This window comes from Scatophagus argus, chromosome 21, assembly GCF_020382885.2.
Source record: "Scatophagus argus isolate fScaArg1 chromosome 21, fScaArg1.pri, whole genome shotgun sequence".
Taxonomy (NCBI): Eukaryota; Metazoa; Chordata; class Actinopteri; family Scatophagidae; genus Scatophagus; species Scatophagus argus.
In genome coordinates, this window is record NC_058513.1 from 4,224,433 (window position 1) to 4,249,947 (window position 25,515).

The window sequence follows — 25,515 nt, forward strand, 5'->3', positions numbered from 1 at the left end:
GATACAGTGGTTCTCAAAGACCCCTGTACTAACAGGAATTATGCCACTGATACCCATTTGTTAGGATTTTGTTACAGAAGAATTTTGTTTTTAGATGTGTGAGAAACCTATGACCAAAGCAGAGCTGTTACTTTTAGAGGGAATTATAGTGAAGTCAAATTATTCCCTGTTTTGCTTGGACACCCCTTAGAACCACCCACTCAAAGACCCCTGGGGAGACCCCACTTTGAGAACCACCAAAAATCTCCTGAGTTTTTAACTGAGAACATATTGTTCATTTAACAGTCACATTTGAATGCACAATAATTCCTGGAAAAGAAAGGCAGTGACTTATCATTAACAATACTAATAAACAGAAAAAGAAGAAAACCTGCTGTCACTGAACTCAGAATCTTTGAAGTGCCTGATAGCGCAGACTTTCTCTGTGCCTGGTAGAGTGCGATGAAATTCAGCAAACAACATGCCTCTCACTTTCCACTTTCCAACGTCTTCCATTGTTGGATGAAGTATTACAACAAGAGACGACAGAGAAAACAGAAGCTGTCCTGACAGGAAACAACATCTGTTTGCCACCAGATCACTGCAATGGCACTCTGGGTGACCTCATGAATAACACTGAGAGCAGACTGTCATGACACTTCCTGTAGCACAGTACAAAGTGTGCCCTTAACTTACTTGATTCTTTTAACAATCAAAGTTCCGTGGAGAGAGTTGTCTGCAGACTTCCGGATTAAACCAGCGTACTGTAATACCATCAAATAGCTGTCACAAGCTGCCGGCAGTCTGGAGCTCCAACAACTCTTTGCGGGTGCCTTTCCCCACTCAACTGTTGCAGACTGTACAAGGCTATTGTTGAAACTTTATCTTTCATGTCACTTATGTACATCCAGTTTATGCACAGGATAAGCCGGCTGATTCCACTTTCTTTAAGAAAGTTTTAGGAAAATAAAACTTCAACAGAGAGAATAAGCAAACATATTTGCCTTGAAAAAGTTTACCGTTTGTGTCCATTTTTTCTCATCCCAGCTTGTGAATTTAATACTGATGGATCAATAGGTTGATTTATTCAGAGCCTAATCCAGAATCTTTTAATGGGAAATTAAAGACCGTGTAATTTGTTAAGCTTGATGGTTCATTTTTGGCTTTGGAAACCACAGTTGACAGAGCTGTCTCTACTCTAACTCCACTTTACTGACTGGTTCTGGCGAATCTGATCACAGTCAGACTGAGTCCTGGTGCCCTGTACAGAAGCATCCACCGGTCCATGTGTATAAATGCGGTTATATATAATATCACCAGACTTTCTTCACCTTTGTGATTGCAGTACTTTATTCTCATTCTGCAGTTCCAAACATTAGTAAATATGAGAGGTGTTCGGTAAAGCCTTGCTAAGGGACACCCAGGCAGGCCAAGGTCCTAGAGATGCCTCACAGGCCCCCAGTGCACCTTTCTGATGGTCTCAGTCCTTCCCAATCTCTTTGAACAAAACTATTTCTCTATTTTCATGGCTTGAGCTGCTGATAAGTCCTTCAATCATTTGAAGTGCATTGTAGTTTTGAGTTTCTGGATGAAACATATAATTTCACGCTGACAATTTACATGTGTGTGTGTGCCTGAATGTGGCACATCTGCGGCCTTTCCTCTTTGTTTGTGTGTTTGGTTTCATATTATAGGAATCTCTGCGGGAAGTTGGGAAAAGTTCTCATTAAGCGAGCTGAAGTCCACCCCACTTTCACCCTGTGTGATCTGATTATAGTAAGGCCTGCATCTGTCTACCATCAGCCCTCCTCCTGCTGTGCACTCATCATTTAATAGGCTCAGCCAACCTCTCACATATGGTCCTAACTGCTTGGATTCATGACTTAATTTCGATGGATAATCTATTTACCTGGGTGAGATGAAGACGGGCAGGATGTTTATGAGATTTCATCATGCCTGGGTTCACAAGGAGAATGTTTAGTTGTAATGTAGCATCTGTACAGCCATAATTGAGATGCAACACGCTGCTTGTTGACATAGGTACGTATATGCAAAGTTTCTGAGGTATGTGTACGTCGGACGCCACAGCATCAGGGGGTTATAGCTGTAATCAGCCCCCACAAATACTTTTAATCTCCGAAGGACTTGAACTTTGAGGAGCTTGGCTGACTCAGAAGGGGAAGCGGTGCTGGATGTACTTGAAATGTCCTTTTACTTATGGCTCACACTCAGCACTGAAAGTCCTACTCCTCCCTGTAGTGTACCATCTGATGAAGTACCAAGAAACAGAAATGTCTGATGGTAGATAAGTACATAATAAGGGTTAAAGTTTTAACATTTCAGTTATGAACAATTTAAAATCTTTGATTATGGAGCTCAAGTGCATATTGACAGTCATTACCCATTAGGTTTCTGGCTCCTTTATGCCTCTCTGTATTTGTTCACCTCAGTATTTTTGATGCCACGGCTTTACTTAGCTGTGCCTCACTTTAAAACGAGACTTTCGTGTCAGTGTAGTGCCCACAGTTAAATAAATTAGTTATTAGAAGAGAAATAAGCTGCTGCTCCTGGCTTCTTCACTGAAACACAACTTCAGAGTCGATATCATGTGGGTTAAATGTGCCTTTTGAATCTTCTAAGAGTAAATTAATGTTTTTAATTTGGATCAAATGATACAGAGTTCAAGCCAAAATACAGAGAATCCAGTGGAGTCACCAAATGCCCAAGTAAGCTGTTACTTATCTCATGATAAACTAAGCTAATCCACATGAAATAGAAAGCAGACTCCAGAAAACAACACAAGAGACCTATTGTACCCTCAATAACTTACATTCAGCTTGCAAATGAAAAGACATAAAGCAACATCATGCAAACAAACTTGTGCCTTCAGTGAGATGTCTGAGATCTTTCTGCTGTTTTAGTGTCAGACTTTAGCTTTAAAGTAACAGTGGTTTTACTTGAGTATAATATGCTAAAACTCTTCCCATCTCCGCTTACCATTAAATGATTTATGATATCTCAGCTGATGTGACTTCCATTACAATAACTTCATATAAAAAACACATGATCATATGGTTTATATACATGACATGGGCTACACTTTAGAGGTAACTCCATCATAACTCAGTGCAAACGGTAAGAGCTGCTAAAGGACTGAAAAAAGTAGTAAATCGACTTGTCCAAAGTGTTTAAGTCTCTCTAAATGTTCCTGGCTGTTGATTCAGGAGGTCTCACATCTACACAGTCTTTTGCGATGTGCTCCTGAGCACATACATAAAATGGATGGGTGCGTGCAACGTTGTGGAGGGTTACACAGTAAGCTCACTACCATAAACTAGACTGCACCACATTACAGTGTGGATGGAAGTCAGTCAAAATAAACCCCATTGTGTGTGTGTGTCTGTGTGTGTATTGTTTTAATGAAGGAACATGTCAACCAGTGTCTCACTGATGTGTTTTTATTTTATTAGTTTCTGGACAACAGCAGAGCTCTATGGCACAGGGGAATAAGATATATCAGGAACAATACTTACAAGTAGGATACTTTCATTGTTGGTTTTGGTCTACTTATTTTTTGTTGGCAATAAGAAAAATATATAGAGTATCACTGTATCTATCCTTTAACCCACAGGAGGATTAAAGTCAGACTATCTCGGCATTTGGACCGCTCCTTTTTAAATCTGTCTTTTGCAAGACCTCCAGTAAGTGCTGGACTAGCTCTTTTAAGGTTACAGCTATTATGATTTGACAAATCTATTAGACTTTGTAGTTCATAAATGCATGCTTTCTCTTCAAGGTAAGCGAAAGTAAAAATTAAAATTCACATGCGGCTTTACTCATGTCTATGCGCGGGAAACTGCTGGGAATGTTGCCCTTGTGAGTTGTGCCAGAATCCAGATTGCTTTAAGTAAACCAGAGGCCACATTCTCACAAACTGGCATATTTTTATTTCCACTAGGGAGACCCATCACGATTGTGACACATCCTTCGAGTGACTGTGCCTTAAAATGTTGGCCTCAATGAGTTTTGATGCCTTTTAAGGCTTTTTCTGCAGCTAAATATTTATTCACCAGGTAGCAAAAAAAATCTTGTAAGGTAATGTTGGATTTGTGTTTGAAATAACTGAATATAGATGCACCTCTTTTTTTTTCCGAAAAAAAACAATTTGAGAGTCAACATTCAAATTGCTTTGTGGAGGTGAATAATTTCCTTCTGTCTGGGACAGGAGTCTAAATTGTTAGTCCTTATTTTCATGCTATTAAAATGGAATAATGATAGTTGGATTTAAGATTAGCTGATGCATTTGGGGTTTCTGATTTGTATGTATGTGTGTGTATGTATGTGTGTGTGTGTGCCTGTGGGAGACAAAGAGTGTGTGACCAAACAAACCATTACTCTTGATCCTGGAAAGACGTCTATTTGTATTTGTAGACATGGTGTACTAATTGAAGTCGTGGCATTCTCAGAGCAAATGAGTCTCACAGGACAATTACTCCGTGAGAACCATCAGTAAGAGACATTTAATCCCACACTTTAATACATGAACATTAAAATATTCAGCATTATTAATCATCCAGATCGAACCCTGTGGCCGCTCCTTCCTGGCTTTCATTAGCTTCCTTAGACATTTATGTCTCTAGTTACAGGTTCTAGACACACTGCCAGATATCGTTATTTCCATACCTCACCACTTCAAATGTCTCACTTTCGCTGTCATCTTTCTTTCTGCTGCGCCCTCGAGCTATCTTTCATTCTCCACTTTGCTGGCTAGTTTGTGTGTTTTATGAGGTCAAAAGGTCCATACAAGTGGCTGCGGTCTCCTCAGACATCATTTGTCTTCTTCGTTCAAGCTCCATCTATCATTTTTGCCTTTCTGGAGCCCCTAATGTCAAAAACAAACGGGTGTGTGAAAGAGAACGAGCTTGTTTGTGTGTGGATTTGTTCACACAAGACCACACACATCCCTTTGACACTGCGAACAACCTCAGGACTGGTTCAGTGGTCACAGGAGAGAAGCACAACAACAAACCTTGATAGTTCCTGCCCTGTTTCTAGCTCATTGCTCTGCCCTCCAAAGCTATTGGAATCTATGTTCACCTTGTTTTCCTTCCATAGCCACCATACGTATACTGTGAGGTCTTCATTATCACAACCTCCTCCTGCTATATGGGCCTGAGCAGACTCACATTCACCTTTATATAAGTTTGAACGTCTTTATAACTATCTAGCCATGTAGGACACTGTGGACAGCAGTGTCCAAGGGCAAGGTTGGTCCAGCATTTTGTTTCGAACTGAAATATCTCAACTATTGGATGGATTGCCAGGAGATTTGGTAGATTCACATTCCCTGCAGAAACAGTGAACTGTAAGCTATTGACTTTGGTCTTCTGCTGAAGGCCTATCTGTGCTATTCTTTTTTTAAAATATATTAAAATCATGTGAAATGAGCACATATAATGTCAAAAGGGTCATATGAACCCTCAGAAACATATATGAACTATTTGAGTTAACAAAAAATAATAAGAAATGCAGCTTTAAAAGCATTTCAATACTTGACTTATGAATAAATACCTAAAAAAGCAACAACATTCCTATCAGCTTAAGCTGTATTGTGTGTTTAGTGCTAATTAGAAAACATCGGTAAGCTTTGTTAACACACGAAACCCTGCTTTAACCTCAGTGACACTGATGGTGTTGTTTGGGCCAAAGAGAGCAGATAACACTGTACGGCACACTCCCTATCTGCCAATTAGCCTCATCTACTAATTTATTCACACAACTCAAGCGCTCAGGCAGTGCTTCTACTGTATAAATAAGATATGGGTATGAAAAACACAGGCGGGGTGAAGTGGTACAGTAAATACACTGCAAGAAATAAAATCTTTATTGGTTTGGCAACTGCAAATCTGCTCACAAAAAGGTTAGGGAAGAACAGAGAAAATATGAATGATAGGAAAGAAAACTGCAGAGTCGGTGACATCAGGTAATGTTGCTGCAATCCTCCAAAATCAACATGCATTTAAAATAGGAACTTAATATACTATTTATAGTTTAATAAATCAGAATCAGAATTCCTGTATTTATCCCCGAGGGGAAATTCTTTATAGAGCTTTAATGAGCTGGGAAACTTAAAAATACCCACAATAAGACTGTCCCTATGTGAGAGGGGATTGGCCTGGTGCTTCTGAAACAAAATATACCTGAGCTGAGCTTTTAAACAACATTAGAAAGTACAAAGGTGATGTGCAGAGTAGTAGTAAAGTAGTTCAGCACACAACTTGTTAAACTGTCTGTTTGTTTCCTATAAAGGTTTAGGAAAGATGTTACTGACTTTGTGACGATGTGTTTTTCAACTAAAAGTTGTCAAATAACTGAATTAGGATGAGAGGTGGGAGAATGTCCTCAGCCCACAAGGAAATGCTGTCCACGAGTTTAATACAAATAATAATAATAAAATACAATATTAATAAGAATAATCTCTGTGTTGTATTTCCATCCATGTAGATTAGATCAAACAGCAACCTATAAACCAACACATTGTGCTATTTTTTCAATGTTTTATGATAGTCTAAGTTTATTATAATTTTATGGAGATGTTATAAAATAGAGTTGCTCTATGAAAACTTTAATTTTATATTTAGAATAAGGTTGATCAAGTCATTAACCTGAGTACAGATCTATTAAATTACTCTGCAGTGCTATTTCAAAATGGACACCAAATTTCCAGCTTACACTCAGTTTTCATTTTCCACTGTGCTTGTTGCAGTTATAAGTTTAACCATTTAAATATTCTGTTAGTTTTTCAATTTCATTCTGTATCTTAAAATTGCAATTTCATGATCTGATTCATCTGCAATATCTATTAAAATATCTGAGATTAGTTTTCTTTGTCATGTAATCATGAACTGATCATCTCTAAAAATTACTTCCAAAAAAACTGTTCATAGCCATGTTTTTTCAGTTGAAGACTCCAGCAGGATTATGTGCTCGCAGTGGCTCCAAAAGATGAGTGAGATGCCATTTTTTAAACCACCTTCGGAATGTGGAACATCAGGATGTTTCCCGTATTATCAGCAGATGCTGCATGATGCTATTGAGTCTGCATGGTCTCAATTATCTCTGCGTTACACTTCCAGCACCTGCATGCCTCAAGGTGTTGTGAAAATCTATCCAATGTGATACTAACAAGGTAAACTTGTTTATGGTTTTGCTTTGTGCACTTAGTAAAGGCAGCAGTATCTCAATAGGCCTCACAGGACATTTAGATTAAAAATGCAAACTCTAAATGTTTCTATTTAACTCTCATTAGTAACAATAGTGGATGCTCCCATTTGATGGATCACTTGATTGCTGTATTTGCTGGCTCAAGGTGACAGAGCAAATGCAGTGCTAAATTTGTGTTCTGTCTCTGAGGTGTTAAAACATCATCATGGAGGATTGCAGCATGGCCAATGACTGTAGATGATCACAATGTGAAGCAGGTCAATGAGGCAGAGATGGAAAAGAACAGCAATAGAGCAACATTTCAAAATTCAAATTACCACACCTCTGTTAAGTGTGAACATTAAGCTTTGAGTACACCATCTTTGCCCTTTTTAATTTGGTAGACTGAGTTGAACTAACACTGGTATATTATTTTCAGATATTGCGGGAGGTTTGCAATTTGTATTCTAAGTTGAGGCAAACGTCCAAATACTGTATATTATAATACATAGATATTTGTATATAATACAGACATTTAGGTGTATTTGGACATCAGTAACTCCAGTCACCAAGAGATTCTTATGTGATAACATTTTGATGTTGACCATTCATTTCCCATTAATTTTGACCAAATGGAAAAAGGCCAACAGTTGTGAGTTAATAGCAAATAAGTTTGGTATTTGGTCAAGCAGATCATGTGCTTTTCTTTACATTTATGCCCAGCAAGTCTATTTCTTCATCTTGACAGAGAGAGAGAGAGAGAGAGAGAGAGAGATGCAGGAGCCTGTATTATAATGCACTGCAATTTCAATAACTTTTAACTTTCTTTTCAGTATGGTGTGCCTTCCTTGTAAGGCTCTAGCTTCTGTCATGGAACACCTTACTGCCACAGCATGGAATGGTATTTCAGACAAAGACGGTGTGCTTCCAACTGTGTGGCAACAATTCTGGGAAGGCACCTTCCTGTTAACACATGACAATGCCCTCAAGTACAAAGCCAGGTCCATAAAAAATAGTTATCCAATTTTGGTGTGGAAAAATTGGACTGGCCCCCACGGAGCGCTGACCTCAACACCATCCAACACCTTTGTATAGTCAACGTGAATACTCATCTCAGTCATTTGCATTTCTTTAATATTGATCAAAAGACCATGCAGTGCATGTATGAAACATGGAAAGACACATAACATGTTTCCCTCATGTAACTGTTTTCAGACTAGCAAAAATATTATTTTTTAACTGAAGTGTATACTAGCAGCTACATGTAAACAGCTTAATGTATTGAGCAAACCCTCAGTTGGATATAAAGTTATCATCTTTTCATGAAATCAGACGATATCTTATATATTTCTGATATATTTCTTCCATTTTCAGCAGAGGTCACTCATTGTGTATTTACTGATTTACTCTCTTTGTGTCATATTTGTCATCATGGGTGGCAGAGTCTGCCATCACTATGCTGGATTCAACTTGTATGCCTGTATGTGTACATAATCCGACATGAACGTTTATAATTCTTATGTCATTGATATCCAAGTGTTTATAGCTTTTAATTTAAATTTTTAGCAAAACATTTTTATAAAACTGTTGCAAGTTAGAAAACTGAAGTCATGATTAAATTCTGGAACAATTATTGTATAACCAAGTGGTGATATCAAACTGACAAACTCCTGAGTTCCTGAGTTGAGAGTGAATTTAATACTAGAAGAGGAGAGAATTTAAAAATATAAATATAAAATATAAAAAGAAAATAAATTGGCTTTGACGGTGTACCTTGTTTGTCTGTCCACATATTTTTACCTATGTAGTGTGCATGGTTATAAAAAGAGAAAGCTGTGGTTAGATTACACTCTCTAGATGCTTTGTGAGTGCACATCTCCTATTGATTTTATCACATTTTTGTGACTCCTAGAGTGCATCTGATTAACCCATGCAGAAGGTGGACCTCTCACCAAACAAGTGCAAATATATCTTAGTTTACTGTAATGGAAGATCTCTATGTTCCCATGGATACCAGTACAATCTGACATTAGTGATCACTACAGGAAATCAAACATGTGAGAGTAGCTTCTTGGTATTCTTTTTCACCCTGTCCTTCAGTGAGCCAGATTGATTTTCTATGTTTGCCTGGGGAGATGGAGATAAACAAGATAGGCAGCTGCACCAAAAGAGAGATAGATGCATAGACTGGTAGAAAAATACAGAGAAAAAAGTAATTCAAAACAGGCACAGCAGTGGATAAAAAGAATTCAGCAGATTCCGGAGAAGTAAAGAGGGAGCACTTTGATAGAAGACGGCTTAAATAATGCATCCGCCTCATTCAGAGCCTTCCTGGTGTCATGATCAAACATGCTCCTGCAGCCGGGAAAAGTCTGCTGAGGGATGAAGATATCAGGTCTTCATCCCGCATGGCCTTGGGGAGGCCATTACAGCAGAACGCACTTGATTCAAATGAATTCTTTTTCCATGCTAAGTAATGCACTCATTTTGAAATGATCTCAGAGAAACTTTGCAATCTTGTTCCTGTGCCAACCGTGTGATATCCGACTGACAAGCAGCCAAGTCTCCCTAGGATTTGTTCCTGCTGGACGGTTCTATTTCCCTTCAAGGACAAGGACAGGATCGTCACTGCTTCTCTTCATTATCACAGAAGAAATAGCACAGGTAGAACTAATACTGTCAATAATAGTGTAGTTCAAGTATACATTCAGATGTGCCAGACCGAATTAAATGGCATGGAGCCACCATTAATGTTATTAGTTACACCTGCACCTATTGTGCTGTGACAAAGCAGTATCTCTGCCACTGAAATGATATTAAAGTACTAGTCTTTGCTCCCTATTCCCATTCCTTGCAGCTAAAACTGCATTCTTCTCTGAGTCATAAAAAACTCAAACTTGAACAGTCCCCAAAAACTCATCAGTCATCATGTTTTTCTCAGTGTTTTTCAGTGTCAAGGTAATCCAGTGATATCTGTCTGCACATCCATGCGCACATTTCAAACAACAAACGCCAGCAGCTAATCATCCTATTATTAACGGTGCCAGTGATAAAGTGAACCACCACATGGTCTGTCCATCGAGGCAGAAGACGTGTTGTTCTCCGCTGCTGCTTCTCTGAAGTCAGGCCTCCCTCTCCCTCCTCTGTCAATATTATTACATCTCCCTAGATTAATTAAAGATTTACCTCAAGATTTACCCCCCCTCCACTTCTGTTTTTGAAATAAAAGGGTAATTTTGCAATGCAGTCAGGGACTGCTGTGAGCTACACATGACCCCTGTCTATTTACAACTTCATAAATCAATGGATTTACACACTACTCTAAGGGTTAACAAAGCACTTAACCAAATAGTTTAGTCACCTGATCTTAACTGTTGAAAATGTTACCAATATCTGGGGTTTTGCACAATCATGCAGTACCAACCTCGTGTTTGGCCAGTGATGAAGGAGTAGAGGCTGGATGTAAAGGTTTAGTGTCAGTAGTACTACTGCCCAATCAATCAGATTCAGTTATTTTAAAAGGCATATTGCTCATTTTACAAGGTCAGCATTCTTCCCAGGATGCCAGACTGTACACGGACAAATGATGGCTCTGGAGTTCCATTTTCTGCTGTTATGAGGTGCGACAATTATTCATACTGACTGACACCACAGCAGTGAGAGTCTTCACAGTTCACGTCACAAATTCAGTTTAGACGGGAGAGACAGCAGAGGGAAGCAAAATTTCTGCAACGGTCCTGTGCACTTGAACATGGTGCAGCATCTTCCACTGAGCTGTATCATCAGCAGGACAGGAGCACAAAAGGAAACAACAAGATGGGAAGATGTCACCAGAAGCCAGCAGCAGGTTTTAGAGGTGTTTAACACAGTAGACATGGATTAACACGAATAAGCTAGGGGATGATTTTTAATGTCCTTTGTTGTTTGTGTACAAACCCCCCACCCCTAGTCTAGGATGCCAAATTGTGTGCAGATGCCAGACACTTTTGTCCAGGGTCAGAGGATAAGTATTTACAAGCATATGTGCAGCCGAGAACCTGAGGACTATAAACACACACAGCTGTCCTGGGTCAGTCACATGGCTCAGCACACACACACACACACACACAAACACACACACCTATCCACACAAAATTAATCCATATTCTTCTTAGCTTCTTTACTCAAAAGTCTCTCTCTCTTGTCTATGTATAGCATGCCTTTCTGTTATCCATGAACACATAAATTTCATCTATTTTCCTTGTCTTCTCACTGAACCAATTTTTTGCCTCTTCCTTTACTTTTGCATCGTTCATTTTCATGACAGTAGGGCTTCACAGGTTCACCTATCCTTATCTTTCTGTAAAAATGTATACCCTACTGACCCTCTCTATCATTCCTCTTCTCACCCTCAACTCTATATTCCCTCAAAACCAGAAGCTCTAAATCCTTGTAGAAGCAGCCTCTAACACCTTCTGAAGTGCTTACAGGCATGTAGGCATTTTGCATGCCAAGTGAGAGCTGAGGCTTAAAGTGCTGAAGAAATGGTTCACTATCACATTATAGCCACCATGTCCCCAAACCTTCTTTTTTGTCAGAAAAGAGCCAGCAGCCTCTCCAGTGGTGTGTACTGTACTATACTGTCCATGCTGACACAATGCAGCAGGTTTTTCCATTCAGGTTCAGCATGGTTTGTGTACAGTAAAGTGCGCATATACAGCAGCTTCATCTGACTGATACCAGACTGTGAAGGCTGGATTACCAACTGGGAAAAGTGGACAACTAGTGCTGGAAGGGATAGGTTTAGTGGGTGCCAATTAAATTACATGCATGGGCTGCGTGTAATTTGATTAAATGCAAATTCAGTGAAAGACAAATTACAATACCTGCATTAGTTCCTAATGTGGCCCTGTTTTGTAGAAGAGTGCTGTCTTGTTCTAAATGAAAATTTGAGAGGGGGGGGAGAGAGGGAGAGAGAGAGAGAGAGAGAAATTCACCCTGTTTCCCCATAACATTGCATCTGGCTCCTACACCAGACATGATTCAAAAAAGAGATGCCTCACTCGAACAAGTAATAGACAAGTTTCTTTTAATGTATCATTATGAAGCAAATGTTGATTGCATAGTGTAATGGCTACAGAATAATGACATCATCGGCATTTATGTAGGTTCCCTATAAACCTCAACTTCCTGATGCAGTTCTGTCTGCCACCAGGCAGGAAATCTGCTGGATAGAAAATGAATGCTGACTGGTGATCCAGTCAGGCTGGCAGCCAATGATTTCTGTCTGCTTTCATGCTTCCATGACTACTTAATGAATGAATGAGCTCATGCCTTTTTTAACAGTTGTCTACTCATTTATAAGAGTAGATAATAAGACTCATAAGAGTCATTTCTTGCTTCTGTGTCATGTGGGTTTCACCAGTGCAATGCTCTTGTAAAAGACCAGTGGTAGACCATGATGGTTTTCATTCCAATGGGAGAAGTGAGCGTCAGCACAGATTGTGTTGCAATGTCATCGTAAGAAAAGGACCCATTTTTCACTAATACCGTATATACTACATATACAGCGCCTTGCAAAAGTATTCACCCCCTTTGGCATTTTTCACGTTTTGTTGCCTTCACTCTGGAATTAAAATGGATTGTTTGAGGGTTTGCATCATTTCATTTACAGAATATGCCTGCAACTTTGAAGATGTAATTTTTTTTTTTATTATTATGAAGCAAACAACAAATAGGACAACAAAACAGAAAACTTCATCAGGCATAACTATTCACCTAAAGTCAGTACTTTGTAGAGCCACCTTTTGCAGCAATTACAGCTGCAAGTCACTTTGGGTAAATTTCTATGAGCTTGCCACATCTCTGGGATGCGCTGGGATTTTTGCCCATTCCTCAATGCAAAACTAGTCCAGCTCCTTCAAGCTGAATGGGTACCACTAGAGACAGGGATATCAGTGGAGGCCCAACAACAGATTTAACCACTAGACCCCTGTTAAAGCAATGTATATAAGCCCATTGAGCGTTACAGTTAAGTTAAATTAATTAAATGTAGTGTAATGTAACGTAATGTAAATTGGTTCTGTGGGTCTGAACTGACACACAGATTAGAATTTGAAACTGAATGTAAATAATTTGTGCTGTGCTCAGGTAGACTTATACTCTGCATAAATCATATGAGAACTGCAGAGATGCAGGAAATTGCCGTCTATGAGTTTCATAACTCTGACATGTTGCCAATCATTTAAATGTGAAAAGTGCAGCTCTTTTCAAAAATACCGTAATATTTGCAAGTTGAAGGGCTTAGAGCACAGAAAGGGAACTAGAAGCTGTCACCTGCTGTCACCCAAAAGAATTTCTTATCATCATTCCCTGCCTGCTTACTTTGCTGAACTCTGCACAAACAGTCATTCCATTACCAGTTCACATTATTTGACTGGAAACAGTGAAAGAACAAGAACATGACGCACAAGCTACTTAAAAATCTATGTGCTCTTAACTAATAAGGATGGAGTGATGCCCAGGATAAAGGGTAGGCTATGTGCAATATATTTATGTGCATTAAATCATCAGTGAAACCCATGTTTCAGATGTTTAAGACTTTTCTAAATGAAGGTTGGAACATAACATGAACCCTACTAAGATAAGAGGGCACCCGATCAATCGCAGTCTCTATGTAATCTTGTACACCAGCAGTAGTGGGTGACTGAAGGTGCTTACTGATCACACTGGGGACTTTCCCAGACAACATAGCTTATAGTTATTACAGGCAAAGCTTCCTGCTACCAATGATGAGAAAAGAACAGCAGTTTCCCTTTCCAATTCCCAAAATGAGCCCAGTCGATGTAATCAGCTTTCAGATATTTAGCTGGGAGATCAATAGTCCTTCCACCATCATGACTGAAAGAGAATGAGTTACTATGGGTGACCTTTGCAGAGGTGACCTCTTCTTCATTCTGCCAAGAGACCCTTCGTCCAAATGCTATTTCATTTGGCAGCTCAGATGGAAACTGTATGAGAAAAAAGCCAAGTTAATGAGTCCTTTATCAATATTTCTGTAACACGCCATGGTACAGCCTGTGACAGATTAGAATTGCTTTAAAGTGGGGCTAACGTGCAGCTGTAGACATGGGATTAAAGCAATTATGATTAAAGATGGAACATGTCTGGTCTATGAGGGAATGAGCATTTCATATCTAGCTCTAATAGTGGTCAAGGCTTTGCTCGTTTGATCTTTATGGAGTTTATGGGGTAAGAATTGGACACGGCTGCACCATGAACTGTGAGAGCAGGGAGATTTGACAACCTTGATGATTTATGCTAACAGCAAAACATGCACCCTTTGACGCTTATTTGACTTAGACTTTACTATGATTTCAACAAGACTGAAAAGCTGTCTATATATGCTATAAGCCATGGTGTACATTTTTGGTGCCATCTGTGACTTCTCCCTCTGCAAATGAGTGTCAAAACTATTACTTCCTATCTGACATAATTCTCTTAAGTTTTAATCATTTTGCTCCTTATAAAAAGGACACCGTGGATCATACAAGATGTGCTGCTTCTCAACTCCAGAAATTAGTCTTTCAACATCCATGTTAACAGAAATGTCAGCGTTGGTTTTCATCAATGAAAATAGACTGGAGAAAGAGTAAGTGTGCAAACCTTAGCAAAAACAGAACCAGCACAAATATTTTTTCAAATAAGCGACATGCTGCTGAGCCTGACACACAGAGGAAGTTAGGACATCACATTGCTTCCAATTAGCGCCTCTATAGGACCATAATTAGTCACTGTGTTGTTTTGAGCTCAATGCTTAGGTCAACATGCTTAACAAGATGATAGTGACAATTCTGTTTGGTGGGTATAATATGAACTATCTAGGTTCACCATCTATGTTTAACGTGTTAGCCTGCTAACGTTTGCTAATTAGTGCTACACACAAAGAACAGTTAGGACTGACTTTGGTTGGGCAAGCAAATCTCAAAGTTGGGCACTTTTAGGCACTCTTTTTTTTTGTTTTCCTTTCATTTATTTCTATATCCGCTCTTTCTGTGCATATATTTCCTCTCCTTTTCTGGGAGGAAAAGGGCAAGTGTTTAGACCTGTCACCACAACAATGAAAATATCAGATGTATTATTGTGAATGTGCTACATATGTAAGAAGTTATTCATAATGATATGTGTACAGATTATATGAATGTAATCTCTCTCTCTGTGTTACCATGTATCACAGCCCAGGCTATGGTTTTTATCCAGACACTGCCATTTTGTAGATAGTTAATACCAATGAGCAAAGTTGCCATAGATGAAGATAAGCAATATCAAAGCAACTAAACAAATGTTCTCATTCCCTTTTATTTCATTTACATTCCTTTAGATGGCAATTTTATACCTGTGTGTAGGGAATATTTATCCTTTATATGTACAGAATAACTAAGCATGTCAAAGGGGAGATTCCATATGTGCTTGCTGCTGCTGTGAATATTAAACCACAACCCTACAAAGCTGGGTTATAGTCCATGTTTTCCACGGTGATTGCTAAAAATTGCTACCATTTCCTTCGTCTACTGGCTGCTTCCTGTTGTGGCCTGCACTACATTAAAAATATGATTCTATCAGAGACCGTTAGGACTTCCACATAGCCTGCCAAGCAGCTGTCACCATGTGGATTCATGAGTTTTGCCTGAAACTTTTTTTTTATTGAGGAAACATTTATGGGTCACTTTAGCATTTAGCACAAAAACATATTAACTAACACTGACAGATTGTCAAGGGACCCTTTCACAAAAATCCACTTTGGGCACTGAAAGACGTGTGTGGAAACCAATAAAAAGAAAAAAAGGTGTAGCTTTTAAATAATTGTAACAGTTTAGACTAAAGTACAGTATATAATTCCATTTTCATGAGCCACTGAATTTTCCAAAAGCTCATTTACTCCTGATTTTCAGAATCTCTCTGAACAGGCTGTAGGCACCAATACTCACCAGTAGTCAGCAGAGCCAAGTGTGAAATAACCTTTGAGGAAGGGCGGAGAAGCAGCTGCTATCCAGTAATTAAATTTTAATTAAACATTAATCTATCATACAGAGATTTCTTTGCACAGAAAAAGCAAATTATACTATAGTTTCAAGCTCACGGAATACATCTTACATTTGCTACTGTTTTGCATCCCTTAGTGGTTACACAGTAGGACAATATCAAATCAATCCACGCTCCCAGTTTGATATTTTATATTATTTGATATTTGCTGCCTTGTTTTCCTTCCAGCTGGTGGGTTTCCATGTTTTTGATGGTTGTAAAATCACACTGTGTTTCTCCAGGGCCCATAAACTGTGTGTATCTTTATAATTGAATGCTTGCAAAGTATGTCCTGGCCGGTAAATTTAAAGACAAATTTCATGTTTTCCCATTGGCTCATTTTAATCAGCTTACATTGCTGCATTGACAAGAATGGTTGAGCAACAACTTTCAGTGGTTTAGGAGGTGTAGGTAGCAAGCAAGCATAAACTCCTCCCCCTCCATGTTAGCAGAGACAACGTGGGCCAAACTAAAAACTCAACGTACAGTCAGCAGTTATTGAAATTTCATGCTGATATATGTTCAAGTGTTCATTTAACTGATAAGTTTGGTTGAAATTAGTTATTTGATGTTATAAAAAGGGGGTGAATGTCATCAGTGACAGCTGGGTGCTGCTCGCAATTGCATCAGATGGGTTTATATGGGAACGTGATTCCGCTGCTCCATCGCCCAATCACTACTGTGCAGCCTCTGACTCCAAATAATGTGTGTGCGGTGTGCATGTGTCTGTGTGTGCAGGCACAAATATGGAGCCATATTCTCTGCCCTTGTGAATTATGGTAGATGCAACTCAGCACATTGGAGCTATTCCAAGAGAGTAGTAATATATGACTCACTGATCCTTTCTCTCTGCAGGTGGCCGTACACCACTGGTAATCAAAAGTAAAGCTGCTCCAATATCCTGTATTAGCTGAGTGCAAAGTTAGGAACAGGACTGTAAATACTGAATTTTTCCTTGTACCATCTTGTGGGATGAATTAGAATAAATAGTGAAATTATTATGGAATATATAGTCTATTTTCATTGGAAAGGTTATGGGGAACATGGTAGACACTCAGCCATAATATCTCGCTGTGTTAATATGGAAGTACTTTACATCCACATTCATTTTAGTTAATGTTTTGGCAGATGTTATCAGTTGTAAAAGAACAAAAAAATGTGTGCGCTACAAAACTTTCAAAGTGACAAGTTAATGCTATGTGTGTGGCTCGGCAAAATGCCAGTCCAGCCCATTCCAACCCACCCATTACTCCCCTGCTCTTTAACCTTCATTTCTCTTCGCTGCACTATGATTCAGTCCTCCAGCTTCCACTGCAGAGAACATTTGCAACCAACATCTAAAACCCATTTAATGCATTAGACAGTCATGCAGACTGATAGGCACATAAATAAATACACCACCCAAGAGTATTTATGCTTTGCAAGAATTGGGGCAACTGGTGAAATAATTAAACCTCAGATTCCAAACAACAGCCATCTTAACACTAATATCTCTTTTGTCAGAATCTGACCCAAATTATGTTATAAAATGAACAGGAAAGAAAAACATGAGGGCCTTATGGCAATATAAAATAAAATCTACAATACATAATGTTTCTTGATGGTTTTCTTGCAACAGAAATCCCAAGAGTAAAACTTAAAAACACAACCTGCTAGGTAAAGTTTAGCTGGAAGATCCCCATTAATAAATATTCATATATCTATAAATAATGTATGTACACTCTAATTATTTTTATACACTAAGAGATATTCAGAAATGTTGACTAATTATATCACTGCTAACAAAACGAAACCTCGATTCGGTGAGTATTGTTTGCATTGCCTACCTTTTCAGATCCACAGCTGTAAACTGTGGTGACAAGACCTCTGGTTTTAGGCTAGCTGAATTTATTTTCGCCTAGCTTATAGCTGCTAACCACCTTTTCATAGACTCGACCAATCCTGTCGTAAGGATGTTAAAGGTGACATAGTAACACTGCACCAACAGTGACTTCTGGGGGCAGTGAACACATTGCAAATTTCTCTGTAACTACTATCCACTGAGTATAAGTTTGATTTGTTCATACTTTGTGCCTTTGAGTTCTCCAAAACCTTTTTAAGAAGTTGTTCTGAACTTTCTGAATTTCAATTGCAATTATTGTTAATGAACATGTTTCACCAGCTCACCCAGTTCCATACATAAACATCAAGAGTGAGACTGTTTGTCCCACATGAACATGTTTACACTGAATACCAGGAAGTTGGAGTTCTAAACAGACATGTTTGAGGAGGACCATAAATTGATACCATCTGAAATCACACAACCCATCAGAAAAAGGCTTTCATCTGACAGAAAACTTGAACAAATAAGAAAATTACGGCAGAACTAAACTGTGTATAGGGAAAGGGTGTAGTTTAGAAACCGTCTTTTGTTTTTCTCACCAGTTAACAAAATCACAAATTTTACTCAGAAAAATCTGCTCCTACCTTACAAACAGCTGTTATGGGCTGGCAGGGAGGCTGTATGTGAGAGCATGAAGCTCTCAGTACACTGCTGACTGCTGGAAGATGGTGACCTACGTGGCGAGCGCTGAAAGCGACGACTCCTGCTGAAGTAGCTGCCAGCTGTCCAGGACCGCTTGTGCTTCCTCATGTACTCCTTGTAGTTCTTGGTGAGCAGTGTGTACAGAAATGGGTTGATGCAGCTGTTGGAATATGTCAGGCACGTGGTCAGGTAGTTTATGTTGCGTTTGGCTTTGGCGGACAGGGACTGTGAGAGTTCAAACTGATCGAGCAGCTGCCAGATCCAGAAGGGCAAGAAGCATGCCCAGAAGAGGAGCACGATGGTGAAGATAAGGTACAACACCTTTTGAGACATGAGACCACAGAGATGAACCATTAAGAAAAATCATGGGTGCACCTGATAGTGATCCATTAATGATGTCCATCCATCCTAAAAAACTCTGACTCCCTGCTCCAACATTACCACAGCAAGGAATCCACTGTCTAGGTAGCAATTTAGAGAGTAATTATTCCTGTACAAAAAAGTTTAACAGGGCATTTTCCCTTGCTTCAAGGTTCACGTAAATCCTTTGAGCTGCCTTTAATGCAACTGAAGAGCCTTATTGTTAATCACACAGATAAGACAAAATGAAGTCATCTTAAGGCCTGCTATGAAGCAAATTTTAACAGGTTTTTTCTCAGTGTGAACAGGGATCAAGAAGGGAATGTGAAATAAAGAAGCTACAGGAGCAGGAAGAGGATTGATAACAGGGTTGTTAAAACAGAGAGCACCACTGATGCTGCTAAAGTAATATACAACTGTTTGTCTTTTACGATGACATTATTTTTGGAAAACTCTTGCCCAAACAGGAGGTCATAATAACATCTCATAATAGCTTTCAGACAGAAGGTGAAAACTCTATAAGACCCCTCCTGCAGGAGTTGATACCACCTCTCCATGAGAAGTATAAACATCCACAAAGTCTTGCCTAGCGCCCTTCCTATTCATCAGGTTCTGCCTGATGGATGTATCTGGATCAATTTCCCAGTCTAGAGTAATGCTTGGCACCAAAAAATGGGACAAAGAAACTGGACCTGAGTTTGGTTTCTGGTTTCACAGCCAGCATTTTTGAAAAAGCAGAGAGGAGCATGATCATTCCCAAGCTGTAACCAAGAAGTTATTTTTGTTTACTTCTCCCTAAACAAATCATTCCAGTACCATAACCTAATCAAATCTGTGGCAGCAGTTACTGACACATGATGTTGACTTGACATGACTTAAACTTATATTTTCTCTTGTGGATGCACTGACCTTTTGATTGGGAGGTTTCTTGGTCTGTTTGAAGGTCTCGGTCTGTGAAACCCAATAGGTGCGTGCAAGCTGGATATAGAGATAACCAATGATCAGTCCTGGGGCGACAATGCTGGTGCAGAACAGGAAGGTGATGTAAATTTTGTAGGAGAGTTGTGACAAGGTGGACTGGCACATAACCTTGTTCCCCACTGTCATTAGTTGAATGCCCACAATCATTGGTATTGTGAGGATGAGAGATGCAACCCATACCAGCAGAGCGATGGCCTTCCGGTAACTTTTGGATCGCTTGACTGTGTCGAGTGGTTTGAGCACAGCAAAGTAGCGCTCCGTGCTCATGATTGTCAGGGTGAAGATACTGGCGTGCATTGTCAGGAAGTCCATGCTGATCAGAATCCGACATCCTGCATCCCCATAGTACCATCCCTTAAGGTAATGGGTGCAAACTACAAAGGGTATAGTAAGAAGATACAGCAGATCTGCCAAAGCAAGGTTTACGATGTAGATGTACATAGAGGCTGCATTCCTCATGGAGTGGCACATGACCACCAGGGTGTAGATGTTCATTGAGACTCCAACGAGGCACATGATCGAGAGGATGGTGCCAATGGCAAAGGTGGCAGCTATGTCCTCATGTGCATTCAGAGGGGGGTCAGTGGCATTGGTGCCCCTTTCCACAAGGACTCCTACAGGCTCCATGGATACTGTTGTCATATCTAGACATGTGAGAACAGAAACGTAAAGGGTGAGGGTGGTAGTCATACAGAAAAGACTTTTGGTCAAGGTCTACTAACTTGAAGTGGTCCCTGAGAGAGACTATGCAGGCCTGCTTGATTTCATTTATAATCTCCATTTGTGATAATAAGAAGAAATCAGGAAAGGACTTAATGAGCTTACTGTCATTGCAAAGCTTCATTTCAAGCTCGATCTCTCATTTGCAAAATCTGTATCTCTCAGTTGAAGTACCTCTGACTGCTTCCAATCAGTCATATTAGTCATGGCTTAAAAAGCAGCTCTTAAAAGGCCTTCAAGCTCCTTTCAATTCAATTGAATGTTTATGCAAATACCATGAATCTGTTCGTTCCCAAGTTTACCTTAATTGGTGATGAAATGAGAAGTTGGAACAGTTTTGGAAGTGTCTTTGCTTCTGACCTCGGGTTTTTAGATGGCAAAACTGTCCATTTGTGGAAGAATTGCTTACATCTTTTAATCAAGTGAAAGTAGCAATACTTTCTACTAAAAGTTAAGATACTAAAGCATGAGAAAAACATATAATATAATCTGCAAAGTGGCAAAACTACCAAATAAATGCAGTGGAGAAAAAGTACAATATTTGCCTCCCATATGAACCAAAGTTTAGATAACATAAAATGGAAATACTCAAATGAAGGTTCCTCAGAACTGTACTTGAATACAATACTTAACTAAATGTACTTCATTTCATTCCACCACTGCAACTACCTGGGCTGAGCGTGAACAGAAGTGTCACAGTCTGATTCAAAGATTTACCAAAGCATTTATCAAACAAAATGACAGCAAACTATTTTGGATGATGCATTTTGATTGCTCAATGCTGATACAATTCTTACAGTGAAAGAATTTCTATTTGAAAAGACAGCTATCGTTATTGGGAGATATTTTATTATTTATATCAGGGCTGACGAAATGCATGAAAGCATGCACCCAAGGCGTATATTAAAAAAAAAAAAAAAGCCAAATGTATCAGCCTTGATGCAACTGTTGAGGGAACACTGAGAACTTTTAACTCAGTCTCATAGCTTTCCCTTTTTCCACTTTATTGCTAAGCTGTGAGATTCAGATCATATTTGAGAAAGTATTCTTCCCTTGCGACATACTGTTCCAAAAGCACCAGGGCAGACATGCCTGGCAGGATTAATATTACATTTCAGTCCTTGCTAATACACCTGTTTGCTCCAATAAGCAGCACAGCCATTTGTCCATGCGTATAAATGCACAGTATAGCATGCAAGTGAATATACACAGTCTTACCTGGACTGCCTCCCTGGACAGAGGGGTTCAGCACTCAGCTGCTGTTTCATCAGCCATGCTTGGTATCAGTTTTGTTCCTCCAAACTTCGCACTGACTGCAAAAATTTCGCACTCCATAAAAGTCACAACAGATTCTACAGAGTGTCTGAGAGGAGAAACACGCAGGTGGAACAAAAAAAGAAGAAAAAGAAAAAAGGAAATCTCTCAGCACTCTCAAGGGAGAAAATAACCTAAATGAGTCATCCACTACAACAAAACTCCCTCCATTGTTGATCTCAACAGTAAATTACCCAACCCAGTGTGTCTAGATTCAGACGAAAGGTGCACTGAGAGCAGCCTTAAAAGTTCTCTTCCAATCTCTCTCTCTCTCTCTCTCTCTCTCTCTCTCTCTCTCTCTCTCTCGCCTGTACACCTTGGTAGCATCCAAACACGGGATGTCAGTCAGACATTTAACTCAGAAAAGAAAGAAAAAAAAAAACCAAGAGAACATCAATGAAATGATGAGGAGAAATGAGGATCACATTAAGCTACAGCTGGTTACGAAGAGTCCCCCCCTTTGACTGAGGGAGAGTAAGAGAGAGAGAGCTCTGAGGTAGAGAGAGAGAGAGAGCAATAGAGGGGGAGAGAGAGAGAGAGAGACAGGATCGAGCTGCTGGTGAGGCACTCTCGTCCAAAGTGGGAGGGAGAAGACGGAGAGAGAGAGGTATGCAGGAAATGTGTTCTGTTCTCTCTCTCTCTACTCTAACCCCTGTGCCATTTATTTCCATGCAGTGGGGGCGTGTGCCACACTTGAGAAACGTTACACGCTGACAGAACAACCCTGCTGACAAGAACACACATGCACTATAAATCAATAGCAAAAAAAAGACAGCCAGCACTGCCCATTTGTCCCAATGTGGAATATCCACTATGTATTATTTTAAAAGGATAGCGTTAGGTTCAATGTCACTTACTGCTGCAGCAATTTACCTAAGCAGAGTCATCAAACATCGTCTGCTGCAGGGGCGGAGATGGCAAGCCAAGCTAAACAATGTCTTTGACCTCTACAGAGGGACAAAGCTTTTGTTCTTTTTAAATTTATGCATTTATAAATGGATGGTAAATATTAACCTTTCTGACATGTGCTCTTCCTCACTGATGCTGCCATTTTAAATGAAAAATGTGAAAAATGAATGCATCAGTGTTCTGAAAATTCCGATGGCATTTGTTTTTGTTTTTAAAATGAATTCTGACTGTGTATGGAGCCCATTTTCAAGGCAAAATTGTTATATATCAAGTTAACAATAAGACTATATCATATCAATAAGACAAACCTGAAAATGTTTCAGCTTCTGCCATAGTCATTAAATGTATTTACATTCATTAGTTATTTTTTTCATGTGGTAATATGCACAGTCAGTGGTGGAGTCTGCCACATCAAGCCCCCTGGAATGGAGCTGGGGGCGCTGGAATGGGTGGAAGGAATGGCGAACCATCTCTGAATGCAGTATCCAGTATTTTTATTTACATCCATCGTACATATGCATAATTCACATGAAATGATGCTTGCACATACAAAAATCAAAACAGGCATATGTGCACATCAACATTTCATCATGCATCATGCTCAACTTGCTCATCTTCTGCTGCTGGATTTCCTACCTGCCATTTTGAACTGATCTCTTGTAAGCTGTTGCCAAATCAACATGCTGGATGTTTGGATTATAATAAGGATTCTGACTTTAAGATAAAAATTAGGACATACTTCAAGGCTAAATGACTCAATTTTATAGTTTTCAACACACAAAATTGTCTGGAAAAGGATAATAGATAGAATTAGTATTCAAATTGAACTCAGTGGCAAAGCTATACTCAGACACAGCACAGAGACACAGCACATGGTTGATGCATATGTTGCTGGGTGGGAACAGCTACTTCCTTTATTTGGGGTTCTTAGCTGTTTGGGGTGGAGGAGTAGATCATATAAGGTGAAAACTTGCTTCACATTAAGCCCGAATGCACCATGAGAAAAGTGAGACAGTCATTTTAAAATGATGTAGTCTATTTGTTGATTTCAGCCCACTCATGTCACCACGGCTGAGGTGTTCATTATATGTATCTTTAACACGGAGTCTTTAAATTGAACATACATAAATAATCACTGTCACAGACCATCAGCGGCTTTTAGCTCCCCTCACTGGTGAATGAAAACCTTATCAGCTCAGCAATTATACACAGTGTAGTTGCTGCCTGGTTAAAAGCTTATTAAAAGACCCAAAGCCAGCCCTCCTGTAATGACTTGCACATTTGCAAACAGGTGGCTACTGAGCTATTAACCTCATAATCAACTCTTGCATAGGCCTGGTTCTGAACAAAAGGACTTGAACAGACTGCATACTCGCTACTGAACTGAAGACGGAGAGAGGGTTATATGCAACTGAAGGGCATTTTAACAGAGATATTTTATAATGTGTTGTTATAATTGGTAGGTGAAGCAACTATTATTGTAAAGGATAGATAAAAAATGATGAAAATGTGAACTTGGTTTCTGAAGCTCCCTTAAGAAGCCAGAAAAAAGAACCAGTGCTTTAAACTGGGCTCCCTTTGTAACACAGGCTGTTTTCAAAGACTATTTACTGCTGTTATTCTGGAGTAAAATAACTTCTCTGGTAAACAGACAGTCTGCTTCTGCTACTTCTTCTTCTTCTTCTTCAGATGCACAGCTGGCAGGAATCATGAACTCAAGACTGTCTTTCAAAAACAGTAAAACTTAAACCTTTCTCCTCACACATATTTTGCTCAGTTGACACCAGACTTGCCAGGCTGTCCTCCACAAACGATCCAGCTAGATTATCAAAAATCTAGCCCACGTTGTATCAGAATATTTGACAGTATTCAGATACCTCAAATTCTCTCCAAATAAATCTCCAGTCTTCATGGGAACCAAGGATATATTGGATGTAGTGCGGTAAATTTCAGAATTTTTGACGATATTTTTCATTCTATCCTCATGTAAAATACTGCAGTCGATGGAAAATAGATCATCTTTAAACATCAGTTAAGGAGCACACAAAATTCTTGACACTGGGTTGAAATCTGCCTTTATGTGCAACCCTCCTGTGTGTAACACAAGGTCATCTAAGACGTAGTTCAACATGTTCGTGACTTGTCCTTGGTGTCTAAGGTTATGTGTTTGAGCCTTGGGTTATGCAGAAAGAATTGTGCCTGATCAGTCACTGTGCTGAGATCAGCCTGCCCTGCATGGTTTACATGTTTCCCTGCTCCAACACGCCTGATTCCAATGATCAGCTTGTCATTCAGTTCTACAGGGGCCTGATAACAAGCCCTCCATTTGAAGCAGGGCAACTAATCTAAAAGATGCAGGGCAGGGCCATAACTGAGAAGCTATTTAATTACTACGTATTTGTTTTTGTTTTTTTTTTATTAAAATTGTTCTGTTTGTTGTTATGTTGAGTGGTGGGAAATTTTGT

The 25,515-nt window shown here is 39.4% G+C and overlaps 1 protein-coding gene across 1 annotated transcript in view; it reads right to left on the reverse strand.

Annotated features, from left to right (window-relative positions):
* The window catches only part of LOC124052246 (urotensin-2 receptor), a 40,928-nt gene extending 18,307 nt beyond the window's left edge, over nt 1-22,621 (reverse strand). The window contains exons 1-3 of the mRNA XM_046376259.1: nt 22,046-22,621; nt 20,036-20,751; nt 18,709-19,087 (exon numbers count right to left, since the gene is read on the reverse strand). Coding sequence (XP_046232215.1) covers nt 18,710-19,087; nt 20,036-20,749 — 1,092 coding nt within the window. The 5' untranslated portion in view covers nt 20,750-20,751; nt 22,046-22,621 and the 3' untranslated portion in view covers nt 18,709. The remainder of the gene's footprint in view (nt 1-18,708; nt 19,088-20,035; nt 20,752-22,045) is intronic.
* Nucleotides 22,622-25,515: the final 2,894 nt, after the last annotated feature.